The 18352-nt window shown below is 41.4% G+C and overlaps 1 protein-coding gene across 4 annotated transcripts in view; it reads right to left on the bottom strand.

Annotated features, from left to right (window-relative positions):
- Positions 1-18352, bottom strand: part of LOC129772804 (adipokinetic hormone/corazonin-related peptide receptor variant I-like) — a 345849-nt gene that overhangs the window by 278976 nt on the left and 48521 nt on the right. The window contains exons 1-2 of one of the 4 annotated variants that reach the window (XM_055776280.1): positions 3036-3083; positions 2511-2855 (exon numbers count right to left, since the gene is read on the bottom strand). In XM_055776280.1, the coding sequence (XP_055632255.1) occupies positions 2511-2700 (190 nt within the window). In that variant the 5' untranslated portion in view covers positions 2701-2855; positions 3036-3083. Of the gene's footprint in view, positions 1-2510; positions 3084-18352 lie in introns of those variants that run through there. The other 3 variants (XM_055776279.1, XM_055776278.1, XM_055776281.1) reach the window with 3 other exon arrangements.

Below are 18352 nucleotides of genomic sequence, written 5' to 3'. Positions count from 1 at the left end.
GACGGGGATACCAGTAAGTAAAAGTACAAAATAAGGAAAAATGAGGATAATTTCTGGAAAAACAGACAATATTGAGGATTTCTCAGGATATCAAGAAACGTGCCAGAAAGCCCAGGAAATTCTGAAAAATCAGGAAGGTTGGCATCTCTGCTTGTTCGGGTATGATTCAAAAAGTTACAAAAATATGGTTACGATCCATAATTTGAAATGATTAACCAAAATGATCTCATCGGACAGCAGACATCCAATATTAACAGCTATGACAAGTGATTTTTTTCGAGCCAAATCCCAAATCCAAATCTTCTATGTATTCGAAAGATGAATCCGGAGTTGGAACTTTTGGATTTTTAAAATCCAAAACCAAATCCCTGTGATTTCGAAAGGAAAACGGTGAGTATAGATGCAGATGTAATGTAAAAGCTTCATACCGTGGTAATCCAGAATCGAAAGTGAAGGAATGAAACGCATTATTTTTAATAGTCATAAGCCTAGTTATTAGTCACATTGATAAAAAAAAAGTCACAGGAGGGTTGTGTCCAAGACACGACCGCATAGTTGACGTAGGATTCCGTTAGGCTATCTGCTGCAGGCTGATTTTGGAATTAAGAATGGAAGAATTACATTGTTAAACTCTTCAATAATGGTTTGGGTCCGTTTTGTCTGGTTGTTAGGTATTGTTTGTTCTCTTCACCAGTGTCCATAACCGAGTGATAATGATAGAAGGATGGTGATTAGTCATTAGATGGTGCATATCACGTACCAAAGCCGCCCTCTGTGATCCTGGACGAGATGGCTCCTGTGTTATGTATGGATGAAATAAAGAAAAAAAGCTCATCAAAGCAATTTAAGATAATTATCATTATCGAACACAATTTTTCTCACCCGAAAAAAAGTGTTACTATAGTATAGAGAAAATATATTTGAAATGGAAAAGTAATTTCATTCATAATTTTTCATTTTCTGAGTGTTTATTCAACCCATTTCCTTTTCGTTTTAAACCCAACGGAACACGATGCTGCATGCCTCAATGCGAATTTCAATTATGCTAACAGCACCCAATACGATATGTAGAGCGTGAAATCACTTTCTCGAATATTCCTTCATTTTTCCAATTTTGCTTGTCGCATGAACTTCCCTTGGGAGAAAAAAAATCGTTTCATATTTCAAGTCATTTTAACACAATAGCTACCATACACAAATTTACATATACAGTTGTGCTAAAAGTTTTACGAAGCAACCAACATAAAAGTTCCAAATTTAAATTTTATTTATATTCTATCAAGCATAAGTTCTATTTAGTTCATTGAAACATCATTCTTCAATCAACCCATCGAAAGATTTTTATTGGAATGGAAAAACACTCGTTCATCGCTCCCAACTTATTCGTCAGCACGTATGCAATCAGCAATGCCCACGCTAGTTACAATGAACACTATCCATTTGTGCGCGTCGTTAGTTAAAATATCGAGGGTATTTACATGCTGATTTCCCCCAGACACCTAGGATTTGAAATCTCTGTTAGGGAATACATGTCGGTGGGAAAAAAGCTCCCCCTACTTTCATGTATCTCCAATGCCGATTTTCGCCAGGCAGCTTGGTTTTGATGTCTCTGTTAGGGACCCGCCGCATGTGTCGTCAATTTCGACCAATCAGAAGTAGGTTTTTCCGTTGGGATATGGGTTGAGATTTTTCAATTGTTCGATAGTTAGTTTTATGACATATATTATTTTATTCAATGTAAAAAATTGTTATGGAGTGCCGAAATTGATTGACGCAAAAATCTCATCAATCCATCGTGAAATGACTGAGCAATAAGCATTTGAAATTGGACAATTTTCACGATGCGCTCGATTTTCGATTTTCAGTTTGTACCCCAATATGTTCCCGAAAGACGTAACCCTACGTCAAAAAATGAAAAGAGAATTAAATTCAAATGTATTTAGTTCAAATTTTAATCCGACAATGCGATCGGCACAAAAAAACGGTTCTGTTGCATTGTTGCAATTTCTCTAACTTATAGTTTGATGAAAACAGTTGTTTGAATTAACGTTCAGATAAATTTCCATCTGCGATGGAAACACACAAAACAATCTGTTGAAAAAAAACATTCCTATCACTTTTTTTTAAGAAACATTGAGAAAACTGTATTTTTCCTCGAAGCACGTTTAAATCAGAGTCACCAAAAAGCCCTGTATCAATTAGAATATGTTTCCTCATTGTACTCTAAAAACTCTTGAATATTTACGAATCATTCGCACTACTCTCATCGATAGTGATAATAGTTCTCTCCTGGGTATAACACCAAGCTGTAACGAAATTCACTTTAAAATCATTTGGTTTCATATGGAATCAAAACATTTTCAATTCATTACACCACACAGCATTTTGTGGCAACAGAATGACCAATTCATAGAATGAGCACAGTTAGAATCAAACCAATATCGGTCGTTTTACCCAGAATCACCTCAACCAACCGCCCACAATGTTATGACTATGGTAATATCACTCACCTGGCGGTTCAATCGGAGGTTCTGTGTGGTTGCCCAACTGTTGCCCATTTGTTAAACTAATATTGCCCACTTCTGCTGTCGATATGAAGCGCACCGCGGCCACCGGTGCTGTTTGCTCCTCCGACGGATTCGCACTGGTGTGGTTAGGACCCAGCAGGAGTTCTTCCCATTGGTGCTGAGACATATCCATTGTGTATCCAATGATTCAGATTTTCAAATTGACACAACACTAAACTATTTGTAATAAATTACATGATTACATTCACATCTGAACAGTCGGAATTTCTCCACAATTCACACCATTATGATCCGCACAAATTTGCTATTCTCACAATATTCATCGAACTTTTCTAAAAATATAGGCTGTGTTATTACCTTTTCATTCTATCCACACATTACTTGATTTGAAATTTCCACATTCTCTCCTTGTCAACCATTTTCGCGATCACACACAACACTTCCTCAAATCAATCCAAACATCCATTCCAATCACTGAAACTATATCGAACTTGAATAACACGTTACCTACGGGAGCGCGCGCGTCTCGGAACTGTCGAACAGCAGCCGCGATTAAGACACTCTAACAACTGAGGTCTAACAGAACCTCACGGTACCGAGGCCAGCCTGTCAGGATTCAAAACAACAGCAACGGTTAAGGTGAGATTCATCGAGGCGCTGGATCCCCGAGTGTTCATTCCTCGACCATGCGCACTACGATATCCACCTATGAATGGACCGACCCACGTTGTAAAGCTGCACTTTTGTAACAGATACACATGCCGGCGTTTTCATGACATCAACAAACCGCTCGCCGATATCCTTTGTGTCTCCCTGCCCTTTACCCTCACCCTCTCCCCGGTGCGCACACACCTGTTGCTTTGTGTCCTATTATTGGAATGCAAATAAATGTAATCATCGTTAAAGGCCCTGGGCGATAAGTAACGTCTATCGGAAGTGACATGCTCGCGTTGATGTGTTGCAAACACTTTGGTTTACAAGCTATGCAAATTTGCACATCATACTCTTCCTGGCTCGTGGGAGGGGATGCTCTTGTAATTAATTATTGATGATGTTTGTCCTTAGGAAGTTGTTTACACAAAGACCTTCAGTTAATTGGATACGTCTACGAACGCTTCCATTTACTACGAACGCATTCATTTCCTTTTTCATTCTCGTTTCCAACTCCGGATTCATCTTTCGAATACATAGAAGAATTTTGAAACGATTGCTAATAGATTTTTGATAATTTCTCGGTTACAAAGTGATTTCTTTCTTCATTTTCCTTATTGTTCCTTCAACTTACGCTTGTTCAATTATTCTCTGTCCTACTTCAATGTAAATTCCACCTAATTTCCCTGAAGTTCTATACAGGTACCAGTTACAGGTGCACTAATAAATCAAATTACCTTTACTTCGATTGATATAATTTTATTTATTAGTAGTGCTCCTGCCGCATCGTCCTATAGTTTGGTCGATGAGGCATGGAACGGAGCATGAGAAATGTCAAAGTGAAGAAAGGTGAATCATAACAAACGTTCGATACTTTATAATGTTTCGATATAGAAATGGAATGGATTAATACTACAGGGTGGGCCATTTAAAGTGGAAGGATTTGTTTTTGCAATAGCAAAGTAAAGAAGTGGAATTTTAATTTTTTTTTTTTAAATTCATTTATTTTGGTCCAAGGAGAGTTGTTCTAACTACTTTTTGATTATGATATCTCGTAAATGACCGCCTCTGGCCTTGACCGCAAAATGTGCCCTTTTTCGGCATTTTCCATCACTTTGTCCAATGTTTCGGCCGATATGGCAGCAATTTCTTGTCGGATATTATCTTTCAGCGCAGCCAGGGTCCTTGGTTTACCAGTGTATACCTTGGATTTTAAATATCCCCATAAAAAAAGTCAGGAGGCGTCAAATCAGGTGATCTCGGTGGCCAGTCATAACCGCCGTTTTTCGATATTAATCTTCCGGGGAACATTTCGCGCAATAATTTGGTCGTGGCAGCCGCTGTATGGCATGTAGCGCCGTCCTGTTAGAACCAGTAATTGTCCAATTCATTTTCACGAACAAATGGCAATAAAAAATCGGTGCCTAACTCTTGCGAACGATGGCAACCTGATGTCGATGGAGTCTCTACAACACTGGATCGAACGGCATCAATATTCTCGTCGAAACGTCTTGGTCGTTGTCTGGACAGATGACTGGCATTACCAACACTACCAGACTATATAAATTTGGCATATAATCGACGTATAGTGTTGTCTCCAGGCGATGTTTTAACTTTATTTTTATTTTTCCACGCACGTTTAGTTAACACAATTGAGAAGTTATTTTGAAAGTACAGCTGAACAATTTCAGCGCGTTGTTTAGGTGTGTATTGTTCCATGGTTTAAATTGTACTGAAATGACGCTTCCAACGCGGTATGACATTTGTTAATCTGACATCTCTGTCAAAAGTTATGGGATTGCCAGATGCTTCCACTTTAAATGGCCCATCCTGTACAAACAATTTTCTAACCATCAGTTATATTGAAAAATTTCACCAGCTTACAAAAACGTAATATGGAAGAAGACAACATTGAAGTATTGATCGTATCACAATATCCTGTGATTATAAAGGGTGTGTCACATCAAATTGCATCACGGAAAAAACGCTGTAGAAATTTAATTTTTAGGAATTATATCTTCAGCTTTCGCTTATAATCAGATAAGAGTGTATAGATCACGTTGGCCATGCTTCACTGTAAATTTTTCGTAAATTTGGAAAAATGTCGTCGAACGAAAAAGAGCGTCGTGAATTAATCCTGCGCACTCATTTCGAGAATCCAGAGTTGTCACATCCGAACACCGGTAAGATGCTGGGAATCGTCCAATCCACGGTCAGCAGAGTTCTAAAACGATACTTCGAGAACCTAACCATCGACCGGAAGGTGAAGAACGGCGAAAATGGATGCTCCGTCAGTGAAAAAGATCACAAGCGACTAGTTAAGCAGTTTAGACGTGATCCGAGAAGTTCGGTCCGGGATGTCGCCAATAAGCTGAATTTGTCAAGTTCATTCGTCCAGCGGACCAAGCAGCGGGGCCTGCGTACATACAAGGTTCAGAAGGCTCCTAACCGAAAAGGCACGAAAGGCAAAACATGGTGGGGAAGACGCGAGCCCGAAATGCTGACGAAGCCGCATTGCCTGGTAATGGACGACGAAACCTACGTCAAAGCGGACTTTCGTCAGCTGCCGGGCCTGTTGTTCTTCTCCGCAGAGGACAAATTCAGCGTTCCGGAGGAGATTCGCAAGCAGAAACTATCCAAGTTTGCCAAAAACTACATGGTGTGGCAAGCGATCTGCTTTTGCGGAAAGCGGAGCGCCCCCTTCGTGAAGACCGGCACGGTAAACGGGCAGGTTTACCTTAAGGAGTGCCTACAGAAGCGCTTACTACCACTATTGAAGCAGCACGAGGGCCCGACCATCTTCTGGCCGGATCTCGCTTCGTGCCACTATTCAAAGGACGTGTTGGAGTGGTACGAAGCCAACGGGGTCACCTTCGTGCCAAAGGAAATGAACCCACCCAACGCGCCGGAGCTTCGCCCAATAGAGAAATATTGGGCGATTATGAAGCAGGCCCTCCGGAAGAACCCAAAAGTTGTCAAATCGGAGGCGGACTTCAAGAGAAAATGGATTTCTGTTCAAAAAAACTAAAACCTGACGTTGTACAGAACCTTATGGACGGGGTAAAGAGGAAGGTGCGAGCATACGGGCTTGGGCCGTATGCTCGCATACGGGCTTGGGCCGTAGTCTCCCCCAGAGACTTGGTATATGGTATTGCAAACAATTACATAGCGTCGGCGAGGTACGATTCTTCGATTTTGCTACGGCACCACTTTTTGAAGATATCATATTACGGATAGAAACTGTACCTAGATTCCACCTCTCTTTACGTTCGGTCGCTGAAATAAACAAAAAGCTACAAATGACTAAACATTCAGCTCCAGATTATGTGAATAATTTTTAATATGTATATTTCAGACATTTAGGTATTGGTGCAACATTCGCATCGCTTGATCTTTACTTCGGTAGACGAGTGACGACAGTTTATTGCTGAAACTTCGAATGTACAATAGAGAGTGTTGATCGTCCCATACAAGAATGTACCGGACAGGGAAAGGTGGATATCAATAGATGGACGTTTTGAAACTGTTATTATTTTTTAATCCCATTTATTTATTTAAGGCTCATTAGCATTTTAGCTGTAACAGAACCGAATTTTAATCGTGTACATGTCACATGATTATCACATCTATAAATAGCACATTACACAGTTGCCATTCGCCAGTATTTCTTCTATACCATTACATATGGTACATTCACACAGTAGCCATTTAGGCGTAAGAGTTATTCTTTCCGTTCTTCCATTATCCAGTTGGACCACCGGACAGCGGAGACAGTTGATTGATCATTGTTGAGTTATTTATAGAACAGTAGCCCGATGTGTCTGCAGGGCAGAGCAGTTGTATGGATGAATCGATCTTATTTCGACCGTGGATCGATCTCCATCGCTGATGATTGTTGCGTGGACGTAGCTATTCTGTAACAACACAAAGATGGTCAATGAGGGCCCTGAGTTTTGAACTCACGATCGATCGCTTACTAAGCGAACGCGCAACCAATGTGGGTACGGAGACCCCCTTGAAACTGTTTGTAATTAACCAAATTGTGTAGGAGCATTGAATGGAAAACACGTTTGAACTGAGAAAAAATCAAATAGTGGTTCAACTAATTTCAACTACACATCGTGTTTCAGAGAATTTATTCACAATAATAGAAAATGGTTGTGCTGAAAGGAACAGCCATGGAGACATGTTTCGTGCCTCAGCAATGAAATATTGACATATCACCCTCAAGATTTACAAACGAGGAGAATGATATCTTTTTTCCGTATTACTTCATTGGCGATGAGGCGTTCCGATATTGACACGATATTCCATGAGACCTTACCATCGGCGAGTTATTGATAACACCAAATAAAATTTTCGACTACAGGTTGAACCGTGGATGGAGAATCCTTAAATGAGCATCAGGGATGGCATGAGAAGAGTTCGCTCTTCTAAACGGTCCGACTAGCATTCGACGTGATTCTTGTAACTAAAGCAGCATATGTTCTTCACAATTATGAGAGCAAGCAAGAGGTACACGCGTACAAATACTGCAGATAACGAAAACTACCCCGATAACGCGAAACAGCTTTCACCCCAAAACGTTGTAATCAACAGAAATTCTCCCACAAACAAGTTTGCTCTGCCGACAGAGATATGCCATTAATTAGCTGATATATGAAATCATTGCCGATTACAATGTATTTTGACAATCAAATTTTCATTGAATTTTAAAAATGAAATTTATGTAATAAAAATGTTGTTTTTGTGAGTTGTTTTTCATTTAAAGTTTCACCACAATCGAATGACGGAAAATTTAGAAAATCCAATTATGGATAGTAAGTATGTATGCATGTATGTCCAGTTAATTCAAAGATCTAACACGATATACATTCTGTCAAATATATACCGGGAATTTGTAATTCTAAATCTTCCCACTGAACATTTAGCAATTTTTAAAATTTTGTTTTAATTGGTACTACTGTCAGGGGTCCTTATGTTACAGCGTCATCAAGAACCAGTTAACACTTTTTTCGCTCGGTGAAATTTAAAAATGATTTTATCCATTCGGAATTCCGTTCAGAGGGCAAACAGTCAATAAAAAGTATTACCCTGGCATTTAAAACAGAAAATTCGTAGCAAACGGTCAAATTTGTAGGAGAATAACACTTGCATTTTGCACAACGATAATAGACCTGCTCTTCGATCGAAAAACGTGAACGAATTTTTAACCTAAAACGGACCGAATGTGATTAAACAAGAACCGTTCTCTCCAGATATGGCCCCGTGTGACTTTATCCTATTTCCGAAACTCAAATTACCGCTTCGTGGGATCCATTTTGACACCATTGAAGACATAAAAAACGAATTCGCTGCGTGAACTGAATGTAGTTATAAAATACAATTATAAAGTGTTTCGATGAACGGATTGTAAACTCGAAGTTTAGAAAATTCCTAAAAATTCGATGTTCCACAAATTTCGTCAAAAATAGTTTTACCATCTTGGGCCCATTTTTTAAATTTTGTACATAACTTCTATTTTATATGAAAAAAATTGAAAAAAAAATATAAAAAATACATATTTTTTGATATCGCAAATTAAAATTTTATTTTGTAAATAAAAAAAATTACTAATTTTTCTTCTCAGTGTATATTTTTTACAAATTAAGCCAACAATACTCTATAACTCTTTCTAACACACTATTTCGGTACGACTCATATTTTTTGAGATATAAATTATCAAAGATTTCTCTTACTCAAATCGATACGCTCTTTTCAAAAGTTACGCTTGAGTCAAAAAATGAACCATGATGATGTATTTGGAAAAGTTGTTGGAAATTATAAGCAAATTCATAAAATTTCATGAAAATGAAGATATAACACGACAAACATATTTTTTTTTTTTTTTTTTATAAATTCGTTTATTTTTACAGGCTCAGTTGCATAAGTTTAAAGGAGCCGAAATCTTAAATATATTTTTAACACTATATATATGAACAATTTTCTTAAATCTATGGTTAGTAATGTGGGATACCGATTACTCGCGATGAACTCGAGATTAGAAGGGTGACATATTTTTCTCAGGAAAAGGATGGGGTATAAGGAAATTATTACAATGTTGATAATCACACACACTCAATTCTTAAATCTATTCGTACATCTATTGTGAATTTACATTTCATTCTCCTGTTTATAGGAAGCGGACCAATTACTCATAAAGGAAGAAATGGAGGGTATAAGGATATAAGGATAATCACACACGAACATCGATAGATTTAAGGAAAACATATATTTGGGACATGTAATCAAGGTCTAACCGAGCCAACACATCTCTCACCGGCACATTGGGCTGCCTTCCTCTAGCCCGAAGGGAGTTCTCTAAATTCGATCTGGCAACAAGATACACCTCACACGACCAAAAAACATGTTCGATGTCGTGGTAGCCTCGGCCACAAACGCAGATATTGGTGCCGGCCAGATTGAAACGAAAGAGTAGCGCGTCTAACGAACAGTGATTGGACATGAGTCGGGAGAAGGTGCGAATAAAGTCCCGACTCAAGTCCAGACTTTTGAACCATGGTTTGAGGCTAACCTTAGGGATAATCGAGTGAAGCCACCGGCCCAATTCACCTTCGTTCCATTTGCGTTGCCAGTTAGCGATTGTATTTTTACGGACTAAAGAGTAAAATTCATTGAAGGCGATTTGACGCTGATAAATATCGCCTTCAATCGCACCTACCTTTGCTAATGAGTCAGCCCTCTCATTACCCGGAATTGAGAAATGTGAAGGGACCCAGACAAAGGTAATGACATAACAGCGTCTGGATAAAGCACTCAAAATTTCTCGTATTCTCTCAAGGAAGTACGGCGAGTGCTTTTCCGGCCTCACTGAACGGATAGCTTCGACAGAGCTAAGACTATCCGTTACAATGTAATAGTGTTCAACAGGTCGTGAGGCGACGCTGTCCAGCGCCCAATGAATTGCTGCCAATTCAGCAATATACACTGAGCAAGGATTCTGAAGACTGTGTGAGGTGCTAAAAAATTCGTTGAACACTCCAAATCCTGTGGACTCGTTTATAGTGGACCCATCAGTAAAGTACATATTATCACAATTGATACCCCCATACTTTTCATCGAAGATCGTTGGAGCGATCCTCGATCGTTGGTAATCTGAATATCCATGGATATCTTGCTTCATGGACAGATCAAAATGCACAGAGGAATTGATGTAGTCAGGGAAACAAACACGGTTGGGAATATACGAAGAAGGATCAACCTGCATGGAGATGAATTCATGATATGAACTCATGAATCCGGAGTGAAAATTTAGCTCGATCAGCTGCTCAAAATTTCCGATCACCAATGGGTTCATGACCTTACACCGGATGAAGAACCGAAGAGATAATAAATTGAAGCGATCTTTTAGTGGGAGTAGGCCTGCCAAAACCTCGAGACTCATGGTATGCGTTGAGGGCATACATCCCAACGCGATACGGAGACAAAGATACTGAATTCGCTCGAGTTTAATGAGGTGTGTTTTGGCAGCTGATTGAAAGCAGAAACTGCCATACTCCATCACTGAGAGAATAGTTGTTCGATACAACATTATAAGATCTTCGGGATGGGCTCCCCACCAGGTGCCGGTAATTGTACGGAGAAAGTTTATTCTTTGTTGACATTTTTTACTCAGATACCTAATATGGGCCCCCCAAGTACATTTGGAGTCGAACCAGACCCCAAGATACTTGAATGACATAGCATGAGTGATCGGTTTACCCAAAAGTTGAAGCTTTGGTTTTGCTGGTCTATGCTTCCTAGAAAAAACCACCATCTCTGTTTTCTCCGTGGAGAATTCGATCCCTAGCCCAATGGCCCAGGTTGAAAAATTGTTCAAAGTATCTTGTAAGGGTCCTTGCAGGTCGGATTCGTTTGATCCTACGACAGACACCACTCCATCATCTGCAAGTTGTCTTAGGCTGCAATTTTGTGTAAGGCAATTGTCGATGTCGCTTACATAGAAGTTGTACAAAAGGGGGCTTAAACATGAGCCCTGGGGGAGGCCCATGTAAGAGACCCGACTTACTGCCGAATCTCCGTGAGAAAAATTCAAATGCTTCTCACAATGCAAGTTATATAACATATTATTCAATAGAGGCGGAAGACCCCGAGAGTGTAATTTGTCTGACAAAACCTCTATTGAAACAGAATCAAAGGCCCCCTTTATGTCCAAGAATACTGAAGCCATTTGTTTTTTTCCGGCGTAAGCCATTTGAATTTCTGAAGAAAGCAACGCAAGACAATCATTCGTCCCCTTGCCCCTGCGGAACCCATATTGTGTATCTGAGAGTAGGCCATTCGTTTTAACCCATCGATCAAGGCGAAACAAGATCATTTTCTCCAACAATTTCCGTATACAAGACAGCATTGCTATTGGGCGGTACGAATTGAAGTCGGACGCGGGTTTTCCGGGTTTTTGAATAGCTATAACTCGTACTTGTCTCCAATCATCTGGAACAATATTATTCTCCAGAAACCGATTGAATAAATTCAACAAGCGATGTTTCGCCACATCAGGGAGGTTTTTCAGCAAGTTGAACTTAATTCTATCCGATCCCGGAGCAGAATTGTTACATGAAAGGAGAGCAAGAGAGAATTCTACCATCGAAAACTCGGAATAAAGATCGCACCTATCTTGTGGTATATCTCGAACAATTTTTTGCACAGGAGCGGAATCAGGACAAACCTTCCGTGCAAAATTAAAAATCCATCGATGTGAATATTCTTCGCTTTCATTCGTTGAAGAGCGATTTCTCATGTTTCGAGCCACTTTCCATAATTTTTTCATTGACGTTTCTCGTGACAAACCTCCCACGAAATTTCGCCAATAAGCACGTTTTTTCCCTTTGATTAAGTTTTTAAATTGATCTTCAAGGGCTAAATACGTTTGAAAATTTTCAGGGGTTCCACGTTTCCGAAAAGCTTTAAATGCATTCGATTTTTCTACATAAAGCTTGGAACATTGGCTATCCCACCATAGATTGGGAGGCCTTCGGGAAATGGTGGAACCTGGGATGGGTTTCGTTTGAGCGCGAACCGCGCTGTCATAGATCAAACGAGAAAGGAAGTTATACTCCTCCAATGGAGGTAAACCATCTCTGGAATTGATGGCTAGAGCAATCGCGTCCGCATATTTTTTCCAGTCAATGTGTCTTGTGAGGTCATATGCCATGTTTATGGATTCAGAAGAATTCGACCCAATGGTGATGGAAATTTTGATTGGCAAGTGATCACTACCGTTGGGGTCCTGGATTACATTCCACTTGCAATCTAACGATAGTGAATTCGAGCAAAGCGAGAGGTCAAGAGCACTTGGTTTAGCAGGAGGTTTAGGAACACGTGTTGTTTCCCCAGTGTTCAAAACGGTCATATTGAAGCTGTTACAAAGATCATATATCAACAGTGAACGATTGTCGTCGTACTGTTCCCCCCAGGCAGTTCCGTGAGAGTTGAAGTCTCCCAAGATCAATCGTGGCTCAGGAAGGAGTGAGCACATGTCAACAAGTTGCTTGCGGCTAACCGCAGCTCTCGGAGGCCAATACAAGCTGACAATACAGAGGTCTTTTCCTCTGATGTTTGCATGACAAGCAACAGCTTCAATCCCTCCAATAGGTGGAAGGTCAATTCGAAAAAATGAGTGGCACTTATTGATCCCCAATAGCACCCCTCCGTATCTGTCATCACGGTCCAAGCGTATAATATTAAAATCGTGGAAAGAGAGATCATCTCGCGAAGAAAGCCAAGTTTCGGACAGAGCAAAAACATCACAATTGAACTTGTGAATTAAAAATTTGAATGTATCCAATTTAGGTATAAGACTACGACAATTCCACTGTAGAACAGTGATATCTCCGACCTCTCTATTTGAATTAGACATCAAGAGAGATAATCATTGCAAGGAGGGGCCATGTTTGCATCAATTGTTGCAAAATTGTCTTTAATACTGGAAGCATTGATATGACAATGGTTCTGATGGAGTCGGAAACATTAAAGCATGTGAAGATTTGAGCCACAAGGTCAGTCAACTTTATAAATCCCGATTGGGAAGTTGAACTTGACGGTAAAATAGGGACAGTTGGGGTTTTTGATGTTCCTTCGAGTGCTGGGTCGTTCGAAGGTGAATTATTCCCACGGAAGCCAGGAGGAACCTGATTTTGCTTGTCCGCTGCACTCGATTTTTTAGGCATGCTAACAGGGGGTATAACCGGAGGGGCTTGTACTTGAACTTTGGGAGTGGTCACATTTTTGCGCCGGGGATTCCCTTGGAAGATGTACGGTGTGCCCTCGTTAACTGTATCCGCTTCCATTTCGTCAACTGGCAGCGAAGCGAAGACATTGTTTGCGGTTAAAGGTTGTTGCTGTTGGGCCAATGGAGAAGCGCCTTTTAAAATTTCCGCAAAAGTGCGCTTCGAGCGTTCCTTTAAAGAGCGCTTCTGCTTCTCCCAGCGACTCTTGTAAGTTTCACAAGCCGAGAGCACGTGCGGAGTTCCTCCGCAATATGGACACTTTTGCTCAATCGCACTGCAGGATTTGTCCACATGTTGCTCTCCGCAAGTGGCACAGCGCTCCTTGTTGGCGCAGTAAGCTGCTGTGTGACCAACTGACTTGCATTTCAGGCAAGTCATGGGCTTTGGCACGAAGAGTCGCAGCGGTAGCCTCAATTTGTCCACCATAACGTAGTCAGGGAGGGCGGAGCCAGCAAAAGTGACTCTAAACGAGTCGGACGGCGTAAATTTCGATTCTTTCCCTTCCTGGGAGACTTTGCCGAGTTGTCGGCATTCTAAGATTTTAACCTTAATCAAAGGCAGCTTTTTAAATCTGCCATCTCCTTCCATAATTGATTTGCACGTCAGACCCGTTTCGGTTATCACCCCCGAGATTTCTACGTCATGGGAAGGCACGTAGACACGATATTCCAGGGTAAACCTCTGGTCGACGACAATACCGTTTGCGTCTTTCCGATCAGCTACGACAACACGCAGTTTGGTCGGTCTAACCTTCGAAATTTCTGTCACGGAGGAGTATCTTGCCAGATCTTTCATGATCTGAATAACATTAAGTGCTTTTCCGTTTGGCTTAGGCCTGAAGAAAACAACCCACGGACCAGTTCCAGGTGCATCTTCAGGATAGACCTTGACACGTGGAGAGAAGACTACAGGACGAGAAGGAGATGACGAGGATTGAAGGGGATCGGGGACAACAGGATGGGGAGGCGAAATCTGAGCTGTTGTAGGAGCGAGGGGGGTTGGAGAGGAGGTATTTGCAGGTTTTTTAGAGGGGGGCTTGCTAGAGTTAGCAGACTCGTCCCCGGACGAAACATCCTCTGATGTAGGAACGCGTTTAAGTGTCTTCGCTGTTCCTTTATTAGAACTTTTTTCAACCAGAGGGGAGTCATCATCAGAGATCTCCATATCTGGAGATCCTCCCCCTCCTTCTGCCATTCACAATGCACCCCAGTGCTGATGAACTGGCAACCGCTGCTTGCTTCTCAATCGGAGCGCTTGAGCGCTCGGCACTATCACACACCACTAAGAAGTGATGCTCTCCTTCACACTGCTGTAAGTTAGCAGCGAATCGCGCTGGTATTGTGTGCGTGCAACTGACCACCGATGTCCGACTTCGACTGCGATGGCGACAAATCGGCGATAACTGAAAGCCGGCTGGCCTTGCCAGGCTTTGACGATTCAGCCTTTCTCACCAATTCCGAGTTCACACTGCGTTCCACGATATCTCGAACAATTCGAAAACGCGCGAAAAAAGCACACCCGGGCGACAAAAAAAAATAATAACAGCCAACGGTAACCGAAAACAATGCTTCAACGGAGACGCTCACAGCACACGACCGGTTACTCGGAGCTTATGCCGAAGAATGACAAACATATTAAAAGGGATTATTTACTATAAAAAAGACAATAAATTAGAAATATTGTTTTAAATATTTCGAGAATGGCTACATTTAGAAGAAGATTGATAATAACCTTTTATGTTTTATAACACATCAGGATTCATAATTTGTGGCTAAAAATGATTGTTAACATACAAAAATTCGAAGTTTCGAAAATTCCTAAAAATTCGATGTTCCACAAATTTCGTCAAAATAGTTTTACCATCTTGGGCCCATTTGTTAAATTTTCTACATAACTTCTATTTTATATGAAAAAATTGAAAAAAAAATATAAAAAATACATATTTTTTGATATCGCAAATTAAAATTTTATTTTGACGTAGGACTACGTCTAACCGGAAGATATAGGGGGTGAAATGGAAATCTAGGCACTGAACAAGTAGGAAAAAATGCAAGATTTGGAACGCTTATAACTCGAGCATTTCTCAATAGATCGCAAAAGTTTTTGCATCAATTGATAGGAAATATATCTACGCATCTATCATAACGAATAATATTTCATTTTTCTTGAGATAAATAATTGAATAATTGTGAAATATCAAGCATTGTCAAAATCATTCGTCTTCCTAAGCTCGAAGCCGCCGGACGGTTTTATATCGTTATCGTCCATCGTTGAAGTGATACCGTTATTTTCGTGGCTGGTGAAGTGAGTGTTGGACACTAACGGGATTCCCTGTGAATTCATTGAAGCAGACACAACAAGCGAGAGGAAGAAACGCTGCACGCGAGCGCTGAGTGCTGGTGTGTTATCGCCGTAGCACCGTCTTCGACATCATCACCGCGTGGTGCGATACACGGGTTCAGCTGTACCGAACGATCAACACGCAGCACCGTTATAAATAATCCGCACTGGTGTGCATAATAAGTATACTCAAATTAATAGGTTAAGGTTATTAGATTAAGGAATTATAAAAAAAAAATTGCAAAAATTATAAGAAAGTGTACATCTGCCATTTTAAATGGCAGAAGGGGAAGAAAGCGTTGACATGGATATCGAATCCACTGTCTCCCCCTCCCCAGCTACGGGTGCTGGGAAGTCGCTTAAACGCGTTCCCCCCTCAGAAGATGTCTCTTTACAGGAAGAGTTAACTCACCTCAACAAGCCTCCCTCAAGAAAATTTGCAAACCTTTCCTCTTCACCCCCTCATTCTCCCGCTCCCGTTTCCGCTCAACTCCCGAACTTGCCTCCCAGCCCTACTGATCCCGCTCCCGCTCAACAATCGACCTCGACCTCCCCCTCAGTTGCTTCCTCTCCTCGTGTCAAGGTCTATCCAGAAGATTCACCTGGAGCTGGCCCATGGGTTGTTTTTTTCCGGCCCAAACCGAACGGAAAATCCATCAATGTCATTCAGGTTTCGAAAGATCTGGCAAGATATTATTCCTCCGTGGTCGAAATCTCTAAGGTTAGACCGAACAAACTGCGTGTTGTCGTGAGTGATCGGAAACACGCAAATGCAGTTGTGATCGACGAGAGATTCTCCCTAGAGTATCGTGTCTACGTGCCTTCCCATGACGTAGAAATCTCGGGGGTGATAACTGAAACGGGTCTGACGTGTGAAATGATAAAGGAAGGAGTTGGTAAATTTAAAAGACTCCCGTTGGTGGGCGTTAAAATTTTGGACAGCCGCCAACTAGGGAAAGTATCCCAAGAAAAGGGAAAAACTAAATTCACGCCGTCAGACTCGTTTCGAGTAACTTTTGCTGGTTCCGCTCTCCCTGACTACGTCATGGTGGGCAAATTAAGACTGCCTGTGCGACTCTTCGTGCCAAAGCCCATGACTTGCCAAAAATGCAAGTCAGTTGGTCACACTTCAGATTATTGTGCCAACAAGGAGCGCTGTGCCACTTGCGGAGAGCAACATGAGGGGAAATCCTGCAGTGCGACTGAGCATAAATGTCCATATTGCGGGGGATCCCCACACGAGCTCTCAGTTTGTGAAACTTACAAGAGTCGCTGGGAGAAACAGAAGCGCTCTTTGAAGGAACGCTCGAAACGCACTTTTGCGGATATTTTAAAGGGCGCTTCTCCACTGGCCCAACAACAACAACCAATCATCACACAAAATGTCTTCGCCACGTTACCCGTTGACGAAATGGAAGCGGACACAGCTAACGGGGGCACACCGTTCATTTTCCAAGGGAATCCCCGGCGCAAAAATGTGACCACTCCCAAAGTTCAAGGACAAGCCCCTCCGGTGATACCCCCTGTTAGCTTGCCTAAAAAATCGAGTGCCGCGGACAAGCAAAATCAGGTTCCTCCTGGCTTCCGTGGGAATAGTTCACCTTCGAACGACCCAGCACTCGAGGGGACATCAAAAACCCCAAATGTCCCTATTTTTCCGTCCAGCTCAACTCCCCAATCGGGATTTATAAAGTTGTCTGACCTTTTGGACCAAATCTTCAAGTGTTTTAATGTTTCCGACTCCATCAGAACCATTGTCATTTCAATGCTTCCAGTATTAAAGACAATTTTGCAACAATTGATGCAAACATGGCCCCTCCTTGCAATGATTATCTCTCTTGATGTCTAATTCAAATAGAGAAGTCGGAGATATCACTGTTTTACAGTGGAATTGTCGTAGTCTTATCCCTAAATTGGATACATTCAAATTTTTAATTCATAACTTCAATTGTGACGTTTTTGCTCTGTCCGAAACTTGGCTTTCTTCGCGAGATGATATCTCTTTCCACGATTTTAATATTATACGCTTGGACCGTGTTGACAGATACGGAGGGGTGCTATTGGGGATCAATAAGTGCCACTCATTTTTTCGAATTGACCTTCCACCTATTGGGGGGATCGAAGCTGTTGCTTGTCATGCAAACATCAGAGGCAAAGACCTTTGTATTGTCAGCTTGTATTGGCCTCCGAGAGCTGCGGTTAGCCGCAAGCAACTTGTTGACATGTGCTCAATCCTTCCTGAGCCACGATTGATCTTGGGAGACTTCAACTCTCACGGAACTGCCTGGGGGGAACAGTACGACGACAATCGTTCATCGATGATATATGACCTTTGTAACAGCTTCAATATGACCGTTTTGAATACTGGGGAAACAACACGTGTTCCTAAACCTCCTGCTAACCCAAGTGCTCTTGACCTCTCGCTTTGCTCGAATTCACTATCGTTAGATTGCAAGTGGAATGTAATCCAGGACCCCAACGGTAGTGATCACTTGCCAATCAAAATTTCCATCACCATTGGTTCGAATTCTTCTGAATCTATAA

The sequence above is a fragment of the Toxorhynchites rutilus genome, chromosome 3 (genome assembly GCF_029784135.1).
Source record: "Toxorhynchites rutilus septentrionalis strain SRP chromosome 3, ASM2978413v1, whole genome shotgun sequence".
NCBI lineage: Eukaryota > Metazoa > Arthropoda > Insecta > Diptera > Culicidae > Toxorhynchites > Toxorhynchites rutilus.
The sequence above is the reverse complement of the archived record's forward strand: the minus strand, read 5'-3'. Positions and strand labels throughout refer to the sequence as shown.